The sequence below is a fragment of the Beauveria bassiana genome (assembly GCF_000280675.1).
Source record: "Beauveria bassiana ARSEF 2860 unplaced genomic scaffold BBA_S00002, whole genome shotgun sequence".
Lineage (NCBI taxonomy): Eukaryota > Fungi > Ascomycota > Sordariomycetes > Hypocreales > Cordycipitaceae > Beauveria > Beauveria bassiana.
The window spans coordinates 154,652-168,496 of NW_007930837.1; the positions used below are offsets into that span (position 1 = coordinate 154,652).

General features: G+C 53.2%; 5 protein-coding genes across 5 annotated transcripts; 3 read left to right on the forward strand and 2 right to left on the reverse strand.

Moving 5' to 3' along the window:
• Positions 1 to 594: 594 nt before the first annotated feature.
• On the forward strand, positions 595 to 2,196 carry BBA_00729 (major facilitator superfamily transporter; the record flags this gene model as incomplete). Its single annotated transcript, XM_008595826.1, has 2 exons — positions 595 to 1,979; positions 2,037 to 2,196. 2 exons carry the CDS (start codon positions 595 to 597, stop codon positions 2,194 to 2,196), a joined length of 1,545 nt encoding a protein of 514 aa, XP_008594048.1.
• A 331-nt stretch (positions 2,197 to 2,527) lies between these two features.
• Positions 2,528 to 4,187, reverse strand: BBA_00730 (glycosyltransferase family 31; the record flags this gene model as incomplete). The annotated part of the gene is made up of 3 exons (XM_008595827.1): positions 2,528 to 2,884; positions 2,944 to 3,403; positions 3,505 to 4,187. The coding sequence occupies 3 exons, from the start codon at positions 4,185 to 4,187 to the stop codon at positions 2,528 to 2,530; spliced, it is 1,500 nt and encodes a 499-aa protein (XP_008594049.1).
• A 4,222-nt stretch (positions 4,188 to 8,409) lies between these two features.
• Positions 8,410 to 9,294, forward strand: BBA_00731 (GNAT family acetyltransferase, putative; the record flags this gene model as incomplete). The annotated part of the gene is made up of 2 exons (XM_008595828.1): positions 8,410 to 8,812; positions 8,975 to 9,294. The coding sequence occupies 2 exons, from the start codon at positions 8,410 to 8,412 to the stop codon at positions 9,292 to 9,294; spliced, it is 723 nt and encodes a 240-aa protein (XP_008594050.1).
• A 770-nt stretch (positions 9,295 to 10,064) lies between these two features.
• On the forward strand, positions 10,065 to 11,486 carry BBA_00732 (apoptosis-inducing factor, putative; the record flags this gene model as incomplete). Its single annotated transcript, XM_008595829.1, has 3 exons — positions 10,065 to 10,916; positions 10,970 to 11,272; positions 11,325 to 11,486. 3 exons carry the CDS (start codon positions 10,065 to 10,067, stop codon positions 11,484 to 11,486), a joined length of 1,317 nt encoding a protein of 438 aa, XP_008594051.1.
• A 65-nt stretch (positions 11,487 to 11,551) lies between these two features.
• On the reverse strand, positions 11,552 to 12,436 carry BBA_00733 (SAM-dependent methyltransferase; the record flags this gene model as incomplete). The annotated part of the gene is made up of 1 exon (XM_008595830.1): positions 11,552 to 12,436. One exon carries the CDS (start codon positions 12,434 to 12,436, stop codon positions 11,552 to 11,554), a length of 885 nt encoding a protein of 294 aa, XP_008594052.1.
• Positions 12,437 to 13,845: the final 1,409 nt, after the last annotated feature.

The following is a 13,845-nucleotide window of genomic DNA, read 5'->3' on the forward strand; positions in this document are numbered from 1 at the left end:
AAAAGAACATGATCAATGAGTATGAGTTTATTGAATTATTATAGAAGCGCTTATCGATTCTTGGCCTTGGCTTGCAAGGAACAAGAAATGGCGCAACATGGCCGATACAAGCCGGCATCGCCATTTGTCCTCGTCAAGCGGCGGCGGCGGTGTTTTGGTCTGACCATGATTTTTGTCACTTACAAGTATCAGCCCTCGATTAACATGATTTATACATCCTCAGAGAACAAAATACATTCGTCAAAGACTATCAAGATGATCAATGTAAAATAATCAATCGCTGCACATCGCAGGGCTGATCATCTTCAGCTGGTGGAAACGGTTGAGTGGATCGCTCCATTCGCGGGACCCCCTCCTCAACCAAAAAGAGCGAACAGCTATTCTAATGCCTCATGAACTAATTCTACAATATTTGTCGAAAATGATTCATCGTGCTGGATTATCTCCCTCCTTTTCTTTCTGTTTCTTTGATGGTTTTGGTGGTGTAGTCGGCAGGATCCCGGCATTGACGCGTCAACACTCACTCCTACGTCGCGGCTAAACACCATACCTCATCACATCTAAAAACAAGCTTATTCCCAAGCTCTGATATCAATGAAACCCGAGGCCAGCTCAGCCACTACGGCCACCGCCGTCGCCGCCACCGCCGTTGCCGCTGAAGATGCCTCTCCCGACGACGCCCTCGCCGTCGTCGGCCTCTGCGCGCACGCCGTCGACCCCGTCCTCTCCGCGCGCGTCGTCCGCAAGCTCGACCTCTACCTCGTTCCCTTTATGCTCGTCGGCTACGGCCTCGTCTACTACGACAAGGCCATTCTCGGCTCCGCCGCCCTCTTTGGCATGACGTCTGACCTTGCCCTCGCCATACCCATTCCGCACACAGCACCCCCCCAAGTCGACACCCGCCGTCTCAGCTGGGCCACGTCCCTCTTTTACTTTGGCATGCTCGCCGGCCTGTACCCTCTAACCTTTGCCCTTCAACGCTTCTCCCGCGCCGGCCGCGTCCTCGGCGCCGTCGTCCTACTGTGGTCCCTCGTCTGCATGCTCACCGCCGCCGTCTCCTCCTGGCGGGGGCTCTACGCGCAGCGCTTCGCCCTCGGCTTCGTCGAGAGCGTCGTGCCCACCGCCTTCATGACCATTGTCAGCAGCCACTACACGCAGCAGGAGCAGAGCCTCCGCCAGAGCTGGTGGTTCTCCGCCACCGGCCTCTTCACCATTGTCGGCGGCGCCCTCAACTACGCCTTTGCCCAGGTCCGCGGCGGCGGGCTCGCCCGCTGGCAGTACATTTACCTCCTCGCCGGCGCCCTCACCTTCTTGTTTGGCCTCGTCTGCTTTGCCGCCCCGAGCTCGCCCGTGTCGGCCTGGTTCCTGACGCCCGAGGAGCGCTTCGTGGCCGTGGAGCGCCTGCGCGCGGGGCAGACGGGCGTGCGGTGCACGCGCTTCAAGTCGGCGCAGCTACGCGAGGCCGTGGCCGATGCCAAAGTATGGCTCGTCTTCGTCATGATGGCCTCGTGCTACACCATGAACGGCGCCGTCAGCGGCTTCGGCCCCCTCATCGTCTCCACGTTTGGCTGGAACACGCTGCAGTCCATCCTGCTCCAGTTCCCGCTCGCCGGCCTTTGCTTCTTCGTCATCCTCGCTGTCGGTCACCTCGGCGGGCGCTTCACCAACATTCGCGTGTTTCTGCTCGTCGGCACCTGCCTGCCCGTCATTGTCGGGTGCGCGCTCATCTGGAAGTCCACTTGGTCGCACCACGCCGCCGCACCGGTCGTCGGCTACTCGCTCACCGGCTTCTTTGGCGGCACGGCGAGTTTGATCATCACGTTGGGCATGGCCAACGTGGCGGGGCACACGAAAAAGAGCTTCATGGCGGCGACGATTTTCGTGGCCTACTGCGTGGGTAACATAGTTGGTCCGCAGCTGGTGTGGTCCGAGACCAAGAGCCAGCACTATCCGGCGCTGTGGCTGGGACTAATTATCTGGTGGGTTTAGTCGGCAGCGCGTGTCGTGTGCGAATTTGTTTTGCTAACCAATCTCAGCTATGTGATTTGTATCGTGGCATCGCTGGTGCTGTACGTCGTACTGCGCCGCGAGAACAAGGCGCGCAGAGTCATGCCCATCGACGAGGCGGAGAGTGCCAAGCTCGCCTTTCAGGATCTCACAGACAAGGAGAATCCGTACTTTCGATACGTATACTAGCAATGTGCCGTAGATGATCTGCGTAAATGCACAAAGAACGAGACATTATCGTGTGAAATCGTTTGATGCATTATGAAACCGGACGCTAGCGGTCATGGCTCGGGGTGGTTTTGTACATCATGCCAACACATAATGTATGAGGCGCTATGCTGTGACAAATTATATACATCATAATATTCTTCGTGCTCCATACCATGGACTTCATGTAGGTTCCCGGCTCCGTGGCAGGGCGCGCTCAGCGGCGCGTGGCGACCGAGCATGGTGGAGTCGTGATATATCTAAAACTCCCCGGCTGGTATTTTAATGCAGAAAACTTGGCCTTGTTAGTGTTTTAGCCTGGGATATACACCCTCGTGCGGCTGGGCCCATGCCAGAAGGTATCCTGGCACTCATGGTCGTCCTTCCACTTGTTGATGCGGTCTGGCAGCCAACCTGATGTCGAGTCCTCGCAAGTCTCGCCATAGTAAAAGACGCCCTCACCGACGAAGCACTCCCTGGTCGGGCTGCCGCGCCATGTCCATTGGAGGCATTCGGGTAACGAGCGGCAATGCGCCTCGCAGTCTTTCGCAGACTTGATGCTGGAGGAAGAGGCTTTGCGGCATAGTACGTCATTATTTCTCCAATTGTCGCGCATTTGCTCAGATCCGGGCTTGTAAAAGTCCCAGACATCAGCGTACCTCGCGGGATGCTACAAAACAGATTAGTTGACTTGACCAAGGTCAAGTTTTTCGAGGAGAGAGGGCATACCGAATTGTTTCGCGCGCCATACTCCCAGCGAGCCAGGCCGCGCATTTGTTCCGGCGATGGCTTGTGAAAGGTAAATATGGGAGAGCACCAGCGCATTGAGTCAAAGGGCACCGTGTGGAAAACGTGCTGGGTGAACATGGGATACAGCGCCTGCATTTCAATACCAGACAACCACAGGATATAGCCCAAAATGTTGTCACCGCATGGTTCGTCATCGTTGACGAGATAGCGCCACTTTTCGGTAAATGAAGGGCCCACGAAATGGCCAGTACGGTCAGTTTCGCGGTGTAGCAGACGCTTGACGGCGGCGCGGCTGAGGACGTAGCCAGGGCCGCCGTTGGCAAAGGTGGTGCCGTAATTAACGTTGTCGCGTCGTCCCGGGGTGGAAGATCCCATGTAGAGGGGCACATCCGGGTCCAATGTCTTGAGAAATCGAAACAGATTGTCCCAAAAGACATAACTGCGCATGCGTATCGAGTTAGCCGTCGTTGACTGTTACGCGAGCTGACCAAGGATGGCAAGCGGGCAGCATGCAGACCACGTGGGGTGAAGAAAACTCACGTATCCGACTCATAAAAGACATAAAAGTCGCGGTTGGGCTTCATGAGCCATGCTTGCTCGACAGCAGGGACAAATTTGAATCTGTCAAGCTTCCAACCGTTGATCGTCTTGAGCCTCTCGGGGTACTTGTAGGCGGAGCCATTCTCGAGCATGCGACGCTGCTCGAGATAAGGCTTGAATTCGGAGAAGCTGTGGTAGGTGTCGGGCAAGAGGGCGAGAATGTCAATAACCTCGTGGCCCGACATGTTGCCAGGCGCATCCGAAAAGACGAGCAGCTCGCCGGGCTTGAAACAAGCACTGGCGCCGTCAAATTGACCGGGCATACGGTTGGGATCATCGGTAAAGCCCGTCTTGAGGATAGGTTGAATGGTCTGGAGGAGGTGGTTGGGGAAACTCGAGCATAGCTGGTCCATGGTCTTGTTTTGCGGCGGCATGGAGACGGGGCGGAAGTCCGAGGTGGTGACAATGCGGTATGGCTCGTGGACGTCGGGCCACAGGGGAATAAAGTGCTGCTCCAACGGTTTGGCGGGGCGCATCGATCGGGTGAGGAAGCTAAAGGCAGCGAGGGCGCAGAGAGCGCAAAGGGCGATTATCATGTTGCGCTGGACTCGTTTGCCAAGGTAGCCTCGCCCGACGGCGGGGGGCGAAGTCGAGTATCGTGGCGATTTGCCAAGCAGTGACATGATGGCGGATGTGGGTATATACGTTACGTAGAATATGTGTTTTTCGACGCTTTTGGAATCATCAAAAAGGCCGGTTGTTTATATGATGGGCCGAGGGGGATAAATAAAGGCGGGAAGCGAAACACGGTTGAAGCGTAAAATGTTGAGCAAGGAGCCTTGTGGGCGGCCAGGTCGTTGGGTCGGTCGGACGAGGCCAGCAAGATGAATCAAATGATGGATGTCGAGCGTCGCGAAATGTTGACAGAAGCGAGCCGGACTGTCATGATGGTTTGACAGGCGCGCGCAAAGCAGAAAGAAAGCAAATGCATGAGTCTTTGGTTGTTTGTGCAAGAAAGATAGGGACGAGGGGCGGCGACGGGCTGAGGAAGGATGTGCGTTGCAACGGTTGAACGGGTAGCGACCCCCAGACTAACACGATGGGAAGCCGCCGGGCAAGGCCGTTAGCCTGTCTGTCTCCTGCGCGCTAAATTCCACTAATACTCGGTACAAAGGATTGGAAATGTCTAAAAAGATACGCTTTGCTTAATTCGCATCCCCACTGTGTAACCACAGTAGGTTGGCAGGGCCGATGGCAAGGCTCTGCGCAGAAATTGCTCGTAAAAAAAAAGGTTAGTTTTGACTATTTACCTAGGTATACGATACTTGTGTGGGGAGCCCACTTGAATGACGGCGACGAGCATGCTGACACGGATACAGACTGATGGTCACGAGTTTCCACGAAGGTGCCGATATATCATATATGACATGGCTGTATACGTAGAGCCTTTTATTATGAGCCAGTCATGTTTAAAATACATGAAGACGTCTAGACTGGCGCCTGGTGTGTACACGTCAACCATGTCTGCTGCGCAATGCGTGAATCATGAGTGTTGCAACTTGTGCTCCACTAAATTTCGGTATCGAAAAATTCATGATATCTTCAGAGCTATAATATAGCCATTCTCCCTTGTGCAAAGATGGCCCGCTTCAGTCAAGTATCCTGCGGGTATAGCGTTATATCGAGCGACATGTGCTCTAAAAACCAACCGCCTTTAATAATAATAATGCCGTGATCTTGATTTTTTTTTTTTTCGAGTGCTCGCGACTCGCGACTCAAGTGAGTTTTTTTCATAGAATTGCATAAGTTTGACTAAATACCGCCAGTCAGCCACAATCTGCCCCCGGTTAACAAAGTACCTTTTCCAACAGGCCTGTCTCGCACAGACGAAAAGAGCTCTACATCTACTTTTTTATGCCTTTTCTGAGTTACTGGCTTGTGTACAGGGGGATAGATGGTACTTTGTGCTGTGGCTCGCCGTATCCTGAGTCGCGAGTCGCCAGTACTTACAGACGCGTCATATTTCACAGAGATTGAATAGCCTACGCCCACTGTAAAGCCAGTCAGGAGACGTCAACACCACTATTCCATCATTGATTTTCTGTTCAAATATGCTCCTATCATAGATTTTCTTTTCTCTTCTCTTTCATCTTGAATTTCAAACTCGAGTTCCAGTGAATTATCGTCGTCTTGTTTACTCACTTGCACCTCAAGACAGTGCCAAGTACGAGGTACCTCTGCCCTATCAAATAGCCCCTTACCTAACCCCAAACCCCAGCCTTGCCTGAGACAGGGTCCGGGAACTCTGAGTCTCAAAAATCTCGCGTGCTCGAGTACCAAGAGAGGAGGGGTTAAAAAAAAAAGGAAGAAGGAGAGAAAGAAAGAAAGAAAGAAAGAAAGAGAGAGAAAGTCTCCTTCGTTTTGCCTCCGAGAGCTTTGCTACTTGAATTGCACATTTCAAGAGTCAAGCGTCAAGACTCCCCGTAAAGACACATCGCCACCTCGTCATACCGGCCCGCAGAAGCTGATGCTGACAAAGGCCACTTTTTTTCTTTTAGCGTCATGGTGCCGACACCATCAACTTGTACTAAACAATTATCCAACAAATTTTGTCCAAGACGCCAGCATTGTCGACCACGTGTGTCCCAATGCTGCCTACCTTGTATTTCCCTGTGCGCTCTTTCGGTCACGGAAATAGCCACTTCCCCACTCGAGCAACCCCTCCCCCACACATCGGTCAGTTATAAACTTACTTGCACAGCCGTTGCCAGCCGTTGCTCGTCTTAAATGCCCGAGAAATCGAGTGTAATTGGCGTCGTGTTATACAAATAACTTTTTTTTTCCCTATTATTTCCTATGCGCATTGCCCACCGCTGTCAGCTTCGGACCTGGCCCCCTGCAGCCTGAAGTCATTTTAAACTTTTTGACTTTTTAGACTTGATCCCACGACGTAGCAACCAATAATGAATGTTCTACTTTTTTTTTGTCGCACTAGCAGAACCACAAAGTACCATGCTAACCACTTGTTTGTGTTGCTGCGGATGTTGAAGCTGATTGGCCCCGAGACATACTCTCCATGAAGAGTCTGCATCTCTTTCCTTCTACCAACTTCCACCTACATTGTAGCAAAATTACGCCAGCCTTTTACAATTGCTCCGGCCAGACTGGTCGTTGACCTCCTCGTATTATTGTAGCTAGGGGTGTACTGGAGCAAAGGCTCAGGAAGCCTCAGAAACAAATCACGAAGCAACAGTGTACCCGAAATACGGTGCCAGTAACGACAGTCAAGAGGATATATATGGCTGACAGCGGGCGCAGTGCCAAAGGGAGGCCTTCTAGCTGTCGCCCCAGCATCATGCCCAATAGCAGCTGTTGGTCGCCTCATGACGCCGTCATGGACAACGATGAGCAAAGATCACGGCCTCCATATTCTGGGGACCTGGACCCAAACTGCCAGAATTATACTTTACATGACATAGTTGACTTGCTTTTTATTATTTTTGCAGACGTGGTCCTAAGGACAAGATCCAGAGCGTCACGGTAAAATTGCCAGAGCGGACACAGTGATGCTCTCCATCGACGGTAGTCGGCAAGCTACCTCTCCTAGTCGCCAACCAACAGAAAAAAGAAATATTGATAAGAAAACGAAACTAATAAAGCTCTCTAAAAAGTAGATATCCATTAATCTATTTATTCTTCTCTGTGTTCCTGACTTGCAGAGTAGAGTCACAGGGACGCATCACTCTCCTGAACAAAATCATCAACTCACTTTTTATACGCCCCTCGACGTCAATCGTCCCTTCTACACCATCTACAACTTCTCACTTCCATCAAACCCCAGCGCAGATATCTCTCGCTTTTAGACGCCATCATCACCACACTCACTACAAATACGCCAAACAGCCCAACACCTTCTCACCACCGCCGCCATCACGAGCTGCCGCCGCTCCCACCAAAAAAAATGGGTGACTCGAGTCTAATCATTTCAACTGACATATGACCAGACCGCACGGTGTTTTGCTCCAAATAACACAATTCTCGACGTTGCTCACATCGTAGAGATGGCGCCTGTCACCCGGCTTCGTGGCCCTGCACTTCACGCTGCGCAGAACCTTTCGAGTGCAGAGTCTCCTCAAATCGGTTCCACTCCTAAACAAGTCTGGGCTGCTTTCTTATTCTTCTTTCTTCTTTTTGGCTTTCTTTTTACAGCCCTGTTACTCCACCCACGTCTCGTCCGACCTTGAAGCGAGCCGAGCTTTGGCCCGCCAGAGTTACGGGAGGAGGCCAACACCAATGTACTCTGCGCCAGTTTACCGAATCACGCCTTTGTGTTGAACCACACAAGACCTCATTCACCTAATCAACGATAATCTAGTGAGCACACTATGTTGAAACTCGCGTGGATGATTGAGAAACAAGTGACAAAAACTGCTGCAGTGGAGAATCCAGCAGAGTCGAGAGACTGTTCTCTGGTGTGAGTGGCCCCTTCATCGTGGTGCTAGTTGCGGCTTGGTTTGTCCTTTTTTTTTTTTCTTTTTTTTTCTTCTTTTTTCTTTTCAGATTAAGCATGATTCGCTATTCTGTATTGTCTACTCCTCAAGTCCGTTTAATTTCATCTAGACGGTGTTCAGGAACCCGGTTCGCTGAACCACTGCTCAGGCGCCGGCAACGCCACCACGCCTCCTCTGGTCAATCAAACCCAAAAGCTCCGACTAGAACCGCCGAGCTGAGAAGCAAGGATAAATCCCACCTATTTCTATAAATGAATCATCAGCTGCCCCCAAGTCTTGAGACTATTCTCGCCAAAAAAAAAGCTATTCCGTATTCTCTTAATTACATTAGTTCTCTTTCTCTGGCTCGCTTGTTGGTCACTTGCCTCGAAAACCAAAACCCGCCTTTTCAATCATGTCTCAAGTCGTGCTGCCCGCACTCATCCCCGACATCCCGCGCATCTACCAAATCTACTTTGACGCCTTTCGCGCCGACAAGATGGGCGCGCTCATGCTGCAGATTCTCTTCCCCGGCGCCGGCGTCGTTGACCAAGAGTTCCTCAAGGCCCACGCCGCCGGCACCCTCAGCTACTGGCACCTCAGCGACTGCCAGTACACGCTCAAGGTCGTCGACACGGCCACGGGCGACATCATCGGCATGGGCCTCGGCGACGTCTACCTGCGGGAGCGCACCCTGCCCGAACGCGCCAACCACGGCGTGCCCTGGCTCGAGGGCGAGCAGAAAGTCCGTGCTGAAAAGGTGTTGAATCCCCTGTGGGAGGTACGGGAGAGACTGTTTGGTGGCCGTCGTTATATCTGTAAGTGTCAGTCTCTTCTCTTTTTTTTTTTNTTTTTTTTTTTTTTTTTACCTTTTCCCCTTCGGCCGAGGTTCCCCATTTATGATCACCGTATATAAAAGTCCAAAACAAAAGAACCAAGTCTCCGCCGCTAACATCAGCCAAACCCCCGTTTCGTTCCAGACTGCCATGTCATCGCCATCGACCCCCAGCACCAGGGCCGCAAGGCTGGCGCCCTCATTGTCCAGTGGGGCATTGACCTCGGCGAGCAGGCGGGCCTGCCCGTCTACTTTGAGTCGTCGCCGTCCACCGTCGGCTTGTACAAGAAGATGGGCTTCGAGGTGCTTGAGGAGCAGATTGTGCACGAGGCCGCGCTGCTCGGCACTGACGAGGACATTGTGGTGCCGCTCATGGTCAGGATGCCATCGTGCGCAAAGGGTATGAAGTTCAAAGAGTGGTGCGAGACGGGGTATCCAGAATTTGCGGTTGCAAATCAGCTGTAAAAACACTAAATGGCTGTCCAGATTTTTGTGTTAGCGTTCTAGTTAAGAGTGCGGTGGCGTTTTTGGTGGTGGCGGCCTTTTTATGACAAACGTTCGATTCCCACTTTGTAGGCCAGCTGCGTCGGTCTCAAGAGTTGACAAGAAGAAGTCTTTTAGTCACATGAAATTTTAGTCCTGTCGCGGGTGGTAAAGCTGCAAGTCAAACACAGCCCGTCGCGTTTTGTGCAGAAATAGACGTTAGACCCCTGCTCAGTCCAGGTTCAGCTGTGTTATCAGATCATCAGATAACGAGAGTGGACCCACCTAGGCTAATGCAAGCCGTTGACTACATATGTATGTATTGGAACGAAATATACCGGAATAGTGGATAATAACGTGGCGCTCCGTGCGGGTACCTTGATTGCTTGAGTGCTCGACCTTTTGCTGTGTGATTGCTTTGCCAGCCACAGCCAACCCACTTGGTATTCCTGTGAGACGCCTGCATTCGGGAACCGATCGGAGTCGGCAAATTGAGGGGTCAGGGTCAGGAGGCCAGAGGAGGCCAGCAGCTACCTATAGACCAGGGTCTTTTCGGCGCCTAACATCGGAAAATTATAGCAGAACCGTCAGCTCGGGCGCCCGGAAAGCTGCCAAGCTCCGGCTGAACAAAATACAACGCTCATGCCCTTACGTCTTTCCTCTCTTCTCCTCAAGACAACCAAGGGTTTTTTCTTTCTTTCTTTTTTTTTTCTTTTTTTTTCTTTTTTTTTCTGGCCCAAATCTCGACCAAAATGTTGAGCAAGATCCTCTTGTACGTCAAACTCACCGTCTTCTTCGCCCGCATGATGGCGGACGAAGTCCGACGGCTACTCCGTTTCCGCCGCGTTCGCAACCTGGCGAAAAAGACGGGCTCGACACCAGCCGCCGAGCGCACGCACAACATCGTCGTCATCGGCGCCTCCTTTTCCGGACACTACGCCGCGCGCATCATTGCGCGCTCGCTGCCGCCAGACAGCAAGCACAGGGTCGTCGTGGTTGAGCCCAACAGCCACTTTCAGTTTACGTGGGTGCTGCCGCGCTTCTGCGTCATCCCCGGCGGCCACGAGCACAAGGCATTTATCCCGTACGGCAAGTACGCCGATGCCGTGGACGGCGCGCTGCACTGGATCAAGGACCGCGCCGTCGGCATCACCGAGTCCGAGGTGCTGCTACAGAACGGCGGCGGCGGCGGCGGCGGCGAGGGCGTTCCGTACAGCTACCTGGTGATTGCCACGGGGGCGGCGGTGCAGAGCGGGCTGCCGTCTCGAGTAAATCATACGGAAAAGGCCGAGGGTATCAGGCTCCTGCAGGAGATGCAGCAGAGGATAGCACAGGCAGACACGGTCGTCGTCGTCGGTGGTGGCGCCGCGGGTGTCGAGGTGGCGGCGGACGCAAAGAGCCTATACCCAAACAAGCACATCATCCTCGTGCATTCGCGCACAGCAGTCATGCATCGTTTTGGGAAAGAGTTGCAGACGGCCGCCATGGAGGGGCTACAACGACTCGAAGTGGATGTGATTCTAGAAGATCGTGTTATTGAAGAAGATGACGCCAACGGCACAGTGACACTTAAGTCTGGTCGCAAAATAGACTGCAACTGTTTAGTAAGTCTCCAGCACAAGCTTCGGCTCCCCTCGTCTCTAACAGTGTGTTGTAGATCTATTGCACAGGTCAGAAGCCGAATTCGTCGATCCTCTCAACACTCTCGCCAACTTCCATCTCGTCTTCGGGCTACATCAAGGTCAAGCCCACTTTGCAGCTGATGGACGAGAGATTCCAAAATATTTACAGCTGCGGCGACGTGACCGACACCGACGTTCCGACGCCAAATGCCCGTTCTGCCATGCAGCAGTCCGTCGTGGCAGCCGAGAATATTCTGCTCGCTGTGCAGGGCCAGGCACCCCAGCACGAGTACCGACACGCCTGGCCGGAGAGCTTCATTACGTTGACTCTGGGATTGGTAAGCATTCAAACCAGATGGTGCGCAACGTCGAGTGCTAACGCAGCAGCAGGATCGCTCGGTCTTGCATTTGAGTGACGGCAAGTCTGACATCCTCTACCGAAGCAAAAAGAAGAGCGAGGCGCTCATGGCAGCTCAATGCTGGAAGTCGCTGGGCCAAGTGCCATTTGAGGACGACTACATGCAGAGCCAGAAACCGGAGAGCGCGCAGTAGACGAGGCATGTAGGATATAAACGCTTAGAGAGATTATATTATATTAGTGTAATTCCGACCCAGATTTACTCGGCGAGGGTAAAAGAGGTCGCCCAGACGTCCATTGTGCGTGTTTTGCGGCCACCGAGACCTGCGCACGAGGCAATGACAGCCTCACGCGAGGACAAAAGCGTTTCCTTGACGCGTGGAGTGTTGATACGCTTCTCCACCTCTTCGACGAAGCTCTTGCTGCGAACCTCGTCAGTCTCCCACACACCATCCAACAGACCGGCAGCGGGAACAATGTTGGACTCGTTGCCGGCTTTCCACCCAGAAGCTTCAGCAACGTCCTTGATACCAGCAGGACTCAACAGACAGCGGATATTGGCCGTGCTGGCAGGATTGTGCGCCTCGAGAGAGGCCCTGGCAATGGCAGAAAGCACATGAGGCTCCGCATCGCGCTCGGTAGCCCTCAGGGCGTATTCCGCAACAAGGATGGAGCCGACCCGGCCCTTGATGGCGCGGAGGATCGTAGATAAGACGTCGCGGCTGTCAAAGTACCAGATGCAGTGTGAAAAGACGGCATAGTCCCAGATTTTCTCGCCCGACGTGGCCAAAACGTCCGTCGGCTCGTCATTGTGCCAAGTGATGCGGCTGCCCAGAGCGCCGGCGCTGATGATGGCCTGTGCCTGGGAGAGGGTGTAAGGCGAGCCGTAGTCGGAGGGGGCGGGATCGACCGCATCGACGTGACCGTTGGGACCCACGGCGGTAGCCAAGACGGTGGTGCATGTACCCTGCCCGCAGCCAATCTCGAGAATCTTGGAGCCAGGCGGGATGCGCCAGGTGTTGATGAGCTGGATGCGATGCTCGACCTGGACCTTTTCGATCTGAACGGCCGTGTCATTGGGGGTAGGTGAGTAACGCGCAATGGTCTCGGCGCTGTCGAGCGGGATGGGAGTAAAGGGAGCCATGGCAATGAGGTAGCTTAGTTTGGGTGCTGCTGGGACTCAATTGTCAAGGCGGCTTGAGCCGGATTAATATAATCTGTGTGGTAGTGAAGCCGTTATGAGGTCGATATCGACTGAAATCTGACGATTCGGGACGCCAAGCACAGCCTACATCAATTGGTGCAATTTGATCCGCCAATTGGGCCTGGATATTGCGGTCCCGCCTCGTAAGAGGTTTGGTGGTTCGAGAAGTGAGTCACTGACAAATGAACGTCTGTCAGTGGATTGATTGGGGGATGTCAAGGGAGCCCCGCCAGGATATGGCACGGATCAAAGCCATTGGAGGAGCCGAGTCAATGGCAGCAGCCTGGTCGCATTCGGATGACTCTGTTTGTGAGTCAATTGACAAGTGCTTGATGACTCTTGTGAGACAATTGGCAAGTGCTCACGGGCGGTAATGTTTTTTCCCCGGCAATGGACAAAGGCTCGGTTCGAGCGGCACCAATGGCTCCTTGCTGAGCGCGCCGCTGTTTGTGTTGCCTGCTTGACTGCGTTAGCCAGGGCGCAAACCCAATTTGGCAACAGCAAATGGCGCGATGCCCGTATTCGGGAAGACGGGCAGCGGATTAAAAGGGGCCGAATCTGGCTGGTTCGTTGATGATGGAAGATGGCATGTTCGGATGGAACTTTGCGCCGGCGATTTGATGCGCCGGTTCAGGGCGTGGCTGGCTGGAGTGCAGGATCGAGGTTTTGCAGGGACCCGACTCCACTGAGGCGGCGGTCTGTAGCCGTTTACCAGTAGGTACGAAGCACAGCGTTCCTGGTTTTCATGGGCCAATGGAGACATGCTGAACTGCCACGAGTTCGTACGAATCAACTCGATACGCAGCGTTTAGTAAAACATGCCGTATATCTAGGCACGGTGGCGCGGCATTCATGGTAATTGTCGCGGTCGAATTCAAGTTGAAGAGGTGACCAAGGTAATTAGACGCGAAACTACAATACCGTTTTGTACTTGGACCCCAGCTCCGGCCGGTGTAGATCCCTGGGTAGGCGCTAACAAGATTACGGCCTTTTGCCCCGTTCAACACTGCAATTCACAGGTATAAGCTGCTAAGGTCCCTCGTCCATCTCGCAACCCGCCTTCTTGTCCTTCTTCAAGCTGCCAGTTATCCTTGCAGATTCCTTTCACGTCATGCGAGTGGCCCGGAGACGCTCCGGCTCTTTCCAGGCCTGCTACTCGTCCATCCACTTTGTCTCATTCTGCACACGCATACATGCACACATACATGTGCACATCCATACATGCAAAACTCCTTGGCCAAGTAATACTACTATTTCCTAATTCATATATATGCCGAGTTCCTTGTGTCGCACCCTCGCCGTACCAAAAAAAAACTGGCCTCGAATTCGCATCCTTTTTGCTTGCCGCC